Raw genomic sequence first — 12,711 nt, 5'->3', positions numbered from 1 at the left:
TTAGTTACAGAGGCACTGCTTCCCTATTTTGTGAAGGAACGTGCCTCCACAAAAATACCTATGTGCAAGATTATTTGTTGATGTGTTGTATGTAATTTCAAAACAATATATACAATTCAAAAGCCCATACAGAGAAGAGTGATTGAATAAATTATATCCATAAAATAGAGTATTATGCAGCCGTGAAAAAGAAAGAACGAAGACGCTCTCACTGAACTGCTATGGGATTATTTACAGGATTTATCTTTAAGTTTAAAGAGGAAAATGCAAAATGTTATGCTACATTTATTTATAAGAAAGAAGAGGATAGAGATGCCTGAATGGCTCAGTTCGTTAAGCATCTGCCTTCACTCAGATCATGATCCCAGGGACATGGACTGAGCCCCACATCAAGCTCTCTACTGAGCTTCTCCTCTCTGCTTCTCCTTTCCCTCTACCCTTCCCCATCACTCATGCTCACTCTCTCATGCACATACTCTCTCTCTCAAATAAATAAAATCCTAAAAAAAGAGAGGATACAAGAAAATATACATGCATTTTCTAATTTGTGCAGAAAGAGAGGAAAAATAAACTAAATACTATTAAGATAGGTGGTTGGGATCTGGGTAGAAAGAAGTAGGACATGGAACAGATTAAAGGCTCAAGGAGGTATACTCTGCATACTTTTTTCAGTACACTACTGAGTTTTAGAATCATGGTAACATTTCACATATGCCAAAAATCATCATCATCATCCAAATGAAATACAAACAGTAATACATGAATTTAGCTGTATTCAAAATGAATAATATCACCATGCCAAATAAGTTTAGATAAAGAAGTATAACCTAGATAATTCTAGAAAACATTATTTTGACCTCATACTGTAAGGCTAAAGAGAAAAAAAGAATTGAATACAAATATTACTTTTCAGTTTACATATGTGCTTTTCACAGAGACATGGGTTACTCTAATACTTTACATGTATTCTAGGACTTAGCCAATAAACATATTGTGACAAAGAAAGGAAAAGGAACTGGAGGTTTGAAAAGGGCTGAATGATTCAGAGTAGGGATGGTGCAAAATATGACCTACCCAGAGATCTACAAACCCCTGCTCTGCAGTCAAATGCTCTACCACTGAGCTACACCCCCAAAACCCCTGCTCTGGAAACCTGTGGTTTCAATGACTCAAAAGAACAATGAATGACAGGAGAGGAAGACTTCCATGGGGACTGGGACTAAACAAATAAGGTTATAGCTTTTTCTTTTCTTGGTGTGTGATCCTGAGTCATAATACTGGCAGGACCTTTGAAAGTTTCCTCTCTGTACCAAGTTTTCCTTGGTACACTCCTCTATTGAAGACAGCCGGAGCTCAATTAAGCAGCACTAAAATTTTGTGCTTTCATGAAGGTTGCAAAGTTAGGGCACTCCTGAGAAGAGAGACCACAACAGGAGTAGGAAGAGGCACAGTCAAACTACAGATGTCATCTTTTAACTCTCAGGATAGAAGCAGCTATCCTTGCAACAGGCAGCAAAGCTTTGAGCTTTAACCATACTATGTCACTGACAAAGGTATGGATCTCAGGCAAGGCAACTGAGACAGAAGTAGAAGTGGTTTCAACTGGGCCATGAAAATTACAACTGTAGTTACTTTGCCTCCCTTTTGCTCTTCCTTCTATGAAATCAAGTGGTCATGGGTAAGGTTTAGAGTGATTTTTCTTCCAAGAATTCTTGAATGGGCACTTGAGAATGAGCCCTTCCTACATTAAGCTGCATGACATATTTATAGCTGATAATAACTATTCTTCAAGGGGTACATTATAAATGGAAATCTCTTTATTATAAAACAGTCATCCCTAGCAACTTGATGATATTCAAACTTCTGAAAGAAAAAGCAGAAAAATTGTCCTATATTCTACTCATACAAGGAAAATAGCCTCTTATTAATATGAAGCAAAAGGATTATTTATCAAGAACTACCATGTTTATACACATCAAAATGGGATACTAGGATTAGACATACCTTTTACTCAGGATGAATGGATGTTCAGAGGGTGAACTGCATTCTCTGTGACTATCAGCACTTGCTCAGGGGTATAAAGGGAGTCCGGACTTTATATGACACTGCCTTTGGCATTAAGACCATCTATACTTCAAAGAATTTTGGGCATATGGTTTTCAGCATATCTTTAAAATCAGGTTATTCTTGTACAGTGAGTGGAGATAAACAAGAGGGGCTCTTAACCACTTCACAATTTCAGAGCAAAATAGAACCCTCTTCCTTTTCAATGTCGTGTATGTGGTCACTACCCAAGCATACAGAAATATTTACTGTAGTTGACAGTATGCAGTTCCAAGTGTGGAATAATAATGCTACCAAGACAATACAGATTGTAACGGATGTTCATGTTAACAGGTACAAGAAGAAACTAAATGTACTGTAACCCAGTATTATTTACTAGGTTAAAGATATAGACAGAAAAAAACCTAGTGAAAAATCTCCCTGAATTTGCAAGAAACACTTCAAAATGTTAATTGCTAGAGAGACTGGCATCTTTTGAGAAGAGTGAGGCGTAAATGTCATTCATATGATCATTGGCCAAAGTCTTGGGAAGTACCAGAGCCATGCATTTCTTTTCTTTTTTTTTTTTAAAGATTTTATTTATTTATTTGACAGGGAGAGATCACAAGTAGGCAGAGAGGCACGCAGAGGGAGGGGGGAAGCAGCCTCCCTCCTGAGCAGAAAGCCCAATGCAGGGCTCGAACCCAGGACCCTGGGATCATGACCTGAGCCAAAGGCAGCGGCTTAACCCACTGAGCCACCCCAGCACCCCAAGCCATGCATTTCTTAGTGGGACCTGCATTGCTAAGAATTCAACCAGTGTTGAATCTTTCTGTCATGAAAATATAACACATTTTACAGCTTTTATGGCTCACAAGCTTGGCCAAAACTTGGGAATGAAGCATGACCATGTGGGCCTGCAAGTGTCATGGCCAGAAGCTCTGACCTCTGAATGAATTTCTTACTGTAGATAAGGGCTTCAGCAACTGCACCATTGACTACTTCCACTGACTATTGCATAAGCACAGAGGGTATAGCCTGTTTAAAAAAACCTGAGCTCCAAAGCTTCTTTGGAAAGCCATACTGGGGGAAAAGAAAAGACAGTTAATAAGGGAAAAGAATGTGATTGTGGCAGGGTCCTTGGTTATTAAAAGGATCACTACTGTCTGTCTTCATGCCAGTGAAGGAAGGTTCAGATAACACATTTGGGATCCTTCTAAAAAAAAACCAGCATATTTCTACACCCTGCTGCCTCAGAGTAGATGAGTGTGACCTCCCAGAACACTGAAATGGCATTTCCAGGTAATGCCAGACAGATACAAGGAAGGTGGCGTTCCTTACAAAGAACAGGTTACTATTACCAGGGCTGGTGCTGAAGCCTGGAGAATTGGTGTGTTAAAATCTTTGGAAAGGACAAAAAGGTAGCCTGGAAAGTTGTAAAATGTGAAAGGCTGTTGACTGAATTAAAAAACATCAAACTTTACCCAGTTCCCCATGTAGGACATGTGGTATTGGAGTGCAGAATTTTTTGAAGTCATGGACAGAGCTGTTGAGAGGGATGGTACCCAACATCATTCACAGATCTATATTAATCAGACCTGCTTAGATACCTCTATACTCTACTATGACTACAACCTGGACAAGTGTCATGGAGGGGTATTTGCAATAATTTTATGAATATCACTGTGTCTACATCCATACCCCTCCTACATGTGAATCTAGGGCTTTGGGGGGCAGTTTGAATAGTGGCCCAGCTCCATGTGTCTGCTCTGACTCTCAGTATGACAAAAAGCTTATAATCCTAATCTGGATCTTGCCTAGCCTTTTACTGTCTCTCATTCCTACTATGTTTTTGTTTACTTACATCCATAGAAGATCTAAAACCAATGTCTGTGCAAAAAATTCATCAGAGAAGCAAGATGAACAAACCTGAAAAACATTTCATCATTACCTTCTTTCTGATAATAAAGCCAAATATGAAGTGATACAAAAAAGACCTTTCTAAAAAATATTTTATTTATTTGTGAGAGAGAGACAGAGAGACAGAGAGCAAGCGCGAGCAGAGGAAGAGGAAGAAAGAGACTCCATACTGAGCGTAGAGCTGTGGGGCTCAATCCCATGATGCAGAAATCATGACCTGAGCAGAAATTAAGAGTCAGATGCCCAACCGACTAAGCTTCCCAGGTACCCCACTTAAAAAAACTTTTTAAGAATCAGACTCCGTAGTTCTGGTGTCCCTCAAGGTCTACAGAAATAGGAATTTTTTTTCCATCTGCCACCCCAAATGTTAATACATACTCATTTTTTAAATTAAAAGAATTTAAAGAAGCTCCCTATGTGAAGCAATCTTTCTTGTTCTGTGCGACCCAGAAATCAGGTTTCCAGAACTATGGGGCAATGACAGGCCTCAAGATGTGATCTTGAAGTAAAAAGGCCAGGTCACCCTCCACAGTAGGGTGAAGCTCATGGCCTCAAACCTAAAGATCCGTTACTGATCTCCCTAACATTTCTACAGAGAGTTCCTTCAGAGTGATTTCTGGAATTTAGGTTTCATAGTATCCTATCTAATTCACCATTGTAATCTACTCTGTCAATTATCTCTAACCTTGAGGATTTTTCCTTGGACAGACCAAAGGAGTAAATTAGGTGCGAAGCATCTCGTTATTAGTTCCAGGTGTTTTATTTGATTGTCATTCCAGCTACTTTGTCCATTTGGCTTTTCTTCTTTGTTTCGGCATCTTAGTATCTGATGCCCTTAGTATCTGGTTTTGTTCATAACTTAACTAAAGAGATCAAACACCACTTGTTGTGTGATTAAAGAAGAAGGGTGGTCCCTGGCTGGCTCAGTCAGTTAAGTGTTTGAATCTTGGTTTCAGCTCAGGTCATGATATCAGGGTCCTGGGATTGAGTCCTGTGTCAGGCTCTATGCTCAGCATAGAGTCTTCTTGTCCCTCTCCCTCTGCTCCACCCACTGCTTGCACTCTCTCTCTCAAATAAATAAATAAAATCTTTTAGAAGAAGAGGAGGAGGAGAAAGATGATGAAGGAGAGGGGAGGGGGAAGAAGAAACAGGTAGACATTCTTGCTAGTGAATGTGGCTCTGCAATCTGGGAATCTTTTCTTTCCCAAAAGGTTCTTTCTAGCCATTCATTCACTTATTCATTCATTTATTTTATAAACATACATCGAGCACCTACCATTAGGTTAAACCATGCAAAATTGATGATATTAAGTCATTTGCACCTACAAAAATGCTAAGTTCAAATGGTTCAATCTAATTCTATGTCCAGGGACTATGAAACCTACCTTTGGACTTCTGCTTATAAATGCGAGTTGAGAGTTTTTGATACCTAAAGTTTCTTTTAATCCTGATTTCTCTTAGATCATATTATCCCTTGTAACTTCATGAGATTGGCCTTAATTTCCTAGAGCAGATGGTTCCTACTGTCAAGACTTAGAACAGCACTGAACAAATAAGAGAGGAGGCTGTGCCTGAGGATCCCACTGTCAGTTTTTTGGTAGTTACTGTCCTCGCTTCTTCTGAGTTTCAAAAACTCTTCAAAAAACAGAAACCCAGGACTTTCTTTGTCCAACTTCAGAGAAAATAACAATACTAGCAAAATCTGAGCAAGTTGCTGCATGCCATCCTACTTCCCACACGACCACAGAGTAGAGAGCCTGGAAATGGCACATGTAAGTAATAACTTGGAAATTATCCAGAAGAGCTTTAAACAAATATAGTATTCACTGAGGTATAGAAGTCTATCTCTTAGAAGGAAAGTGACTTTACCTCTCCGAACAAAGACTTTAGTAAATCTGAGAATAACAGAGAGATCCTGCCCAATTCAACAAGAAAAGCTACTAACCACAGCACTACATCCTCTTTCACTTCCATAGTTTAAGGCATGGTTGGAAAGACCTGAGATGTTGTTCCCCAACATTCTCAATCCATTAATGTGGAATAATTCTGGTTCCTGGATGTTCCAGTATTACAGTTTCAAAGAATGGTGGAGGGCTGGTATCAAAACCAAGGGCAGACTCCATCGTATCTAGGCCCCTGCTATAGAATCTCTTCTGTGAGCATAATAATGGTGTTTGGGTGTCTGCATCACGCCGAGCCTGTTGCTTTAGTTGGTAGAACTTGTATTGTGTCCAGCTATATACTCCACAGTTGAGAAGACCCTGGGATGATGCTGTTATAGCCTGAGGAGATGAAGTGATGGAACCCATCCTTCAGGTTTTCAGAGATCCAGGGAATTGTCCCCATTCCCCTTATTTATAAAGAACTGTTATATTTGTTTTATCTCAAACAGCAAAATCTGGTGTCAGTTTTTCATATTTTTCTAGCTATTTTTTTTACTATGCTCAATTAGCTAAAATATAGTACATCATTAGTTTTTGATATAGTGTTCAACAATTCATTAGTTGCATATAACACCCCGTTCTCAACATAACACATGCCATCCTTAATACCCATCACCCGGTTACCCAATCCCCCCACCCCCTTTGTTCTGTAACCCTCAGTTTGTTTCATGGTCCCGACTCTCATGGTTTGTCAACCTCTCTGATTTCATCCCATTCTAGCTCTTCCTGAACTCATTCTTTGCACCATACCTTGTAATGGATGACTGCGGGTTGGTCATACTTCTTGGCACATACATAACGAAAATGAATGGATTTCAATCCCCTTTCTCATTACTCCCATTTCCCAGGTCAGGCTTGAGGAAAATGCCCTATCAGTATAGTCAAATAACCCAAAAAAAGCTTCATAAGTCTAATAAAAGAGGAAAAGAGAGAACTGTTCTATCTCTGTATTCGTCGCTCCTCATTTACCTGGAATAGCTAATCTGTCCCATTCAATTCGCTTTGGGTGGGAGAGAGATTATGTCACAATCAGTGTTTCATAAAAACATTATCTGGTAGATTTTGGTTTTTTGTTACCCATTCCTTAAAAACACACCAATAAAATGAAGTTAACCAGAGATACATATGCTCTGGAATGCATGGCAACACTTTCACAGAAGTATCTACTTTATCTGTGAGGAAAACTTCACACTTTTCATAACTGAATATAAATAATACATTTTCTTTTTTGCAACACAGAAATAAATACACTAAGGGAAAAAACTGTGCTTACTGAGTAATGTCAGTGTAAGAGAACAGGATAAGAGAGTGTAAAAATGGATAATGAAGGTGTTACCTGGAGAACACAGAGGGCCATGTGAAGCTTCATGTTCTGTAGCTTGGTCAACTTTATGATCACCAGAATGACAGCTGTGAAAACACGAAGTATAAATCTTCTCGCCATCCCTACCTGTCTGAGCATAAAATTCCCCAGTATAGGGACACCTGGGTGGCTCGGTCGGTTAAGCATCTGCCTTCAGCTCAGGCCATGATCCCAGGGTCCTGGGACTGAGTCCTGCATGGGGCTCCCTTTGCCTGCCACTCCCGCTGCTTGTGCTCTCTCTCTCTAATAAATAAAATCTTTACAAAAAATCCCCCAGTATACATGCCTATGCATCATGAGAAATAAGGATACAGGCATAATGAAGACTAGGAATGAGATTAACCAGTAACATGCACCACTGGGCCTCCGGTCTCCTACTTCCATTCCTCACTGACTAAACTTTGCAGGTTACAGTGTAGCAATGTTGGTTAAGATACACTATGGGGAGATAAGTTACACTTCTTGGTGCTTCAGAATTCACCAAGATCTTTCATAAGTACTATTCAATCTGATCTTCATTATATTTTATGTACTAGGAGGGACAGGTGTTAGTATCTCTGAACTCTATCAGAATGTTTCCTCTCTAAGGTTGCATCTCATGTCTAAAACACAGGAAGAAAAAGAAGAAAGTGGGACCAACATAGATTTTACAGTTGGACAGGAATTTTACAAGTTGCAGTCATTCTTCTTGGTGAGACCACTTTGCTTCATCAGAACCCAATAGGTGTCCTCATTATTGCCCAGCTCTTCCTTTTAAGATACCCACCTGGGCCCCAGCAGCAAAAGAAGGCCAACGGGTAGAAGCGTACTCGCTGCTCCACAATGTGAATCACTGCCCACTGTTCACTCCCCAGGAAGCCAGTTTTTTTCACAAACTTTTTATAAAGGGTCTGGGCTTGGATGAGTAAGACCTAAACAGGGGTACATCAATGAGTAGTTTGCCTGAGGCTTGGTAAAACTTCCATGCTTTAGCTTCCTATTGTTATAGGGGGATCACCTCTCTCAGGATCTGACAGCAGGAAAACTTGTTCTCCTGTCTTTACCATCTAAGACTGGATTTTTCTGAAAGAAAATCATCTTCAGAGTGAACTTTTCTAGCCCAGGGGAAATGGATAGATATTAGCCAAACCTGTGGTTACCATGTTCAATACATAAACTTTACATCAACTCAGGCTTCCCCCCCGCCAAAAAACTGAGGCTAATCACAGTATATATAGGAAGTTAAAGCTAAGATCTAACCAGGCCCTCTTTTAAAATGCTTTACTAGGGGTGCCTGGGTGGCTCAGTGGGTTAAAGCCTCTGCCTTTGGCTCAGGTCATGATCCCAGGGTCCTGGGATTGAGCCCTGCATCGGCCTCTGCTCAGCAGGGAGCCTGCTTTCTCCTCTCTCTCTCTGCCTGCCTCTCTGCCTACTTGTCATCTCTGTCTGTCAAAAATAAATAAATAAATAAAAATAAAATGCTTTACTAGAGCCTGTGTTAGAAAGTATTCTGTGCTTAATACCCTTAAAATAAATACATCAGCACCATGGCTGAGCTGAAATTCTCAACTCAAAGCAAAATAAAGTTTTAGGAAGTCTCTTCTTGCCCTTAGATGGAAAAGGGGACTGTTTTCCCCTTACCTCTGGGGGTTCTCCATATAAGCTAATGAAACAAATATAAATCAGTTCAGACCTCCAATGTGCTTTCTGTGGGGAGTAAATTAGGTAATAATCTTGGTAACAAATCTGACAAATCTAAAATTCTCCCTAATCATCCAGACCTACTCTCTAAGTTAATAAGCCAATTATTTCATTAAGTTTAGCCATGTAATTTCATTTCCTCACAGACATAGGAATCAAAAGAAGGCTTTCACTTATTTGGGAATATTAATGTCTAGTAGAATCAGTTCTGAAGATTGCATTATTTAAAAAAGCAATCAAGAATCCCCAGGGTAGCGGCACCTGGGTGGCTCAGGTCATGGTCCCAGGATCCTGGTATTGAGCCTGGTATCAGGCCGCTGCTCTACAGGAAGCCTGCTTCTCCCCTTTCCACTCCCCACCAACTCCCCACTCCCACTCCCCCTGCCTGATTTCCTCTCTCGATGTCTCTTTCTTTCTGTCAAATAAATAAATAAATTCTTTAAAAAAAAAAAAAAAGAATCCCCAGGGTACCAGGCTATGGGATACCTGCCTCTCTTGTCAATTAGTTCTAAGTGAAGATCATCAGAATCATCTTAATATAAACTATTCATTTCACCCTCTTTACAAAGTTGCTGATTTGATCTAAGCTATCTCCACAATTTATTTTTAAATTGTTAAAGGAAATTCTCCATAATTTTATTTTGTTCACAAGTGCCAGCTGCACTAGCAAAAATTCCCTCATTATTTGGAAAATAATCAAATTAAATCACAGCACATTTCTAATGTTCTAGAGCGTTATACTTGACATATACTATACAGTATACATGACATATACTAATTTTCTGGTCTGGTCTTCCATGAGGATCCACAGGAACATATATTAATTAGTCCTAGAGTGAGCATAATTCTCACATAATGACCAGAGACTCTTTCCCCCCTAATCATTTAATCTTGGGAAGTCCAAATACTGAGATAGTAATTAAACTGTCAATTATCTCTTAGCTACTTTCTTAGTTCTAAGACTTTAGGAAATGCCTCTCCATCCCATTTTTCCCAGTCCCTGGGAATAACGTCCTATCACTCCCAATCCCCTCTCTTTCCATAAGAGCAGATGGCACCATACCACAATGGTGAGGAGGCTGAGGAGAAAGCTGGTCAGGAAAATGGTGATCCCATAAAAATAAAGTGTGCTACAGACAGATGTGTTGGCAGAAGGCAGTTTAGCCATGGCTGATGGTGGTGAGAACATCAGAATACACCTAGGAAGAGAATCAATGGACAGGACCACTACTACAGATACGACACTAGAGAGATACATATTTGGTAAAACAAAATTTATTAAGTATTCAATTTTACTTACCATTCTGCTAACCCTGGCCCATAATACCTTATTCTTTCTTATAGATACATTATCTTCCAGTCACTTCATATTATATTCCTATTTATGTATCTTTTGCTTTGATTATACCTTGTTCTATAGACTCTACCAAGGTTCCATAGAACCTTGTTCCAAATACAAGCAACTTGGCCAGAATGTATGTAGAAAGTCTTTTCCATCTCTATATATAGAAAAGAAAAGGTGCAGTCTACCACAGAAATGACAGATTTGGCCCTTGCTTACCTGTGGCTCTGGCTGAAGTTGTGGAAACATTCACTAACATTGCCCAGACAGAATACAGGTATCATTAACAGAAGAGGTATCAGGCTGGGAGGGACAAAAAAAAAAAAATCACCCTAATAGTCCGGCATTTTTATGGCCTTTCCCCATCACAAAATACTCTGTTCTTCTCCCAACTCCATCACCCCTCCACTCTCCACAAATATATATATATATATATATATAAAATATATATTACATTATATATAATACATTATATATAACATATAATAAATATATTATATAATAATATATATTCATATATATAATTATATAGATATAATTTCTTCAAGAAAAATGCCTCAAAAACCTTATATATAGAGGTGCCTGGGTAGCTCAGTGGGTTAAAATCTCTGCATTTGGCTCAGGTCATGATTTCAGGGTCCTGGGATTGAGCCCCAAATCGGGATCTCTGTTCAGTAGGGAACCTGCTTCCCCCTCTCTCGCCAACCTCTCTGCCTACTTGTGATCTGTCAAAAAAAAAAAAAACCTTATGTATACTTTTTGTCCAATTGGTGGGTAAGTGTAGTGGAGAATGCATTTCCTACCTAAATTAATGATCCCTACAATGGTGTCAGAGAGTCTCTGGGTGTGGATCAAAGTGAAAGGAAAAAACCTAACAGGGGGTTATGTGCTAACTTTCCATGGCCACCAGGAATAACTTAATTTTCAACACCCCATATCTAGGAGCTTTTTTAAAGCATACACTTAAATAACCAATTATTAATCCAGCTAAATACAGCCAGCTTCCTACAAGAGGGAAAGATCCACAAGTAAAAGTTATAAACTCTAATGTCAACTCTGACATGACTACTACATTAGGTGAGATCCAGACCCCTCTGAGGGTAAATAGTTCCAAGACTCTCACCCAGTGTTATAAAGGTGGATGAGATCTTGAAAGCTATCTGTTATAACTCTTTATGATATAAAACAGAATTAGAAGTCCAAAGACTTAAAGCGAAATATTTGTTGAAGATCACACAGAATTAATGGCAGAATTAAGGTTAAAATCCGAATCTAAAATTGCTTGCCTATTCTACCTGGGAATATGCTTCCAATGATCATATGTTTGTTGCTTCTAACTCAGTAAGGCTCTGTGAGGACCTAGGAGTGATAGACTCTATGGAAATGAAGGGCACTGTCCTATTTGTTCTCACCTAGACCACAGAATAATGAGTTTACACCTTGCTAGGAAAGGAAAGCAAAAACCTTACCTTGACAAAATGATGGTTATTTGACCAACATGACAAGTATAATCTATAACCTATGAAAAAAATAAATATGAGCAAAGTCTTAGTATACTGTCAATCATAATAAAATAAATATCAGGTCATTACTTATCACTTGTACAAACAAAAATTCCCAAGAGCCTGCTTCTGTCAAGCAATATTTGCTACAAAACTCAATTAAACAGATAGTTCTTTAGCAATGGAGACAAGAGAATTTTATCTCTATTACTATAATCTAAAAAGTACAACAGCAACAACAGCCACAAGGAAAGCCTGTGGGAAGTAGTTTAATATAAGACTTGGATACCAAAACAAATTCTTTAAAAAAGAAAGGTAAATATGAAATCATACAGTACTCCTCCATCTTCTAATAACAGTTCAATCCTATTCTCTTTTAGATCCAGGGAGGTGTGGACTTTTCAGACCTTAAGAGTGGAGCAGAAGTCTATGTATAAAATGACCAGCAGAAAGCTTAGTAGGCCAGGATTAGCATAAAGGAGGGAGGTCAAATAAGCCCTTTGGATATAACATCTATTAGAATCTAGAAGAAAGAACATTCCAAACACCCCCAGTTGTGTTAGACACTGAAAAATAATTTATAGAAGAATGTTATCTACCCACTGGAAGTTTATGATAAAAGAATTTGAATAGAACACCTCAAAGTGAGAATAGACTAGAAAACAGCTTTTTTCTGTTCTGAGGAAAGAGATCCTATTATATTCTAGAATGGCATTGTTAGGGGCGCCTGGGTGGCTCAGTGGCTCAGTGGGTTAAGGACTCTGCCTTCGGCTCAGATCATGATCTCGGAGTTCTGGGATCAAGCCCCGCATCGGGCTCTCTGCTCAGCAGGGAGCCTGCTTCCCCCTTCCCTCTCTGCTTGCCTCTCTGCCTATCTGTGATCTCTGTCAAATAAATAAATAAATAAATCTTTAGAAT

The 12,711-nt window shown here is 39.1% G+C and overlaps 1 protein-coding gene across 1 annotated transcript in view; it reads right to left on the bottom strand.

The window, feature by feature from the left end:
• Positions 1 to 5,036: 5,036 nt before the first annotated feature.
• TMEM116 (transmembrane protein 116) overlaps positions 5,037 to 12,711 on the bottom strand; it is a 54,621-nt gene continuing 46,946 nt past the window's right edge. Inside the window, exons 6-11 of the mRNA XM_044244254.1 lie at positions 11,761 to 11,810; positions 10,511 to 10,594; positions 10,013 to 10,148; positions 8,036 to 8,180; positions 7,243 to 7,316; positions 5,037 to 6,245 (exon numbers count right to left, since the gene is read on the bottom strand). Of these exons, the coding sequence (XP_044100189.1) occupies positions 5,994 to 6,245; positions 7,243 to 7,316; positions 8,036 to 8,180; positions 10,013 to 10,148; positions 10,511 to 10,594; positions 11,761 to 11,810 (741 nt within the window). The 3' untranslated portion in view covers positions 5,037 to 5,993. The remainder of the gene's footprint in view (positions 6,246 to 7,242; positions 7,317 to 8,035; positions 8,181 to 10,012; positions 10,149 to 10,510; positions 10,595 to 11,760; positions 11,811 to 12,711) is intronic.

The sequence above is a fragment of the Neovison vison genome, chromosome 3, assembly GCF_020171115.1.
Source record: "Neovison vison isolate M4711 chromosome 3, ASM_NN_V1, whole genome shotgun sequence".
NCBI classification, from domain to species: Eukaryota; Metazoa; Chordata; class Mammalia; order Carnivora; family Mustelidae; genus Neogale; species Neogale vison.
This window is presented reverse-complemented; position numbering and strand designations above follow the sequence as displayed.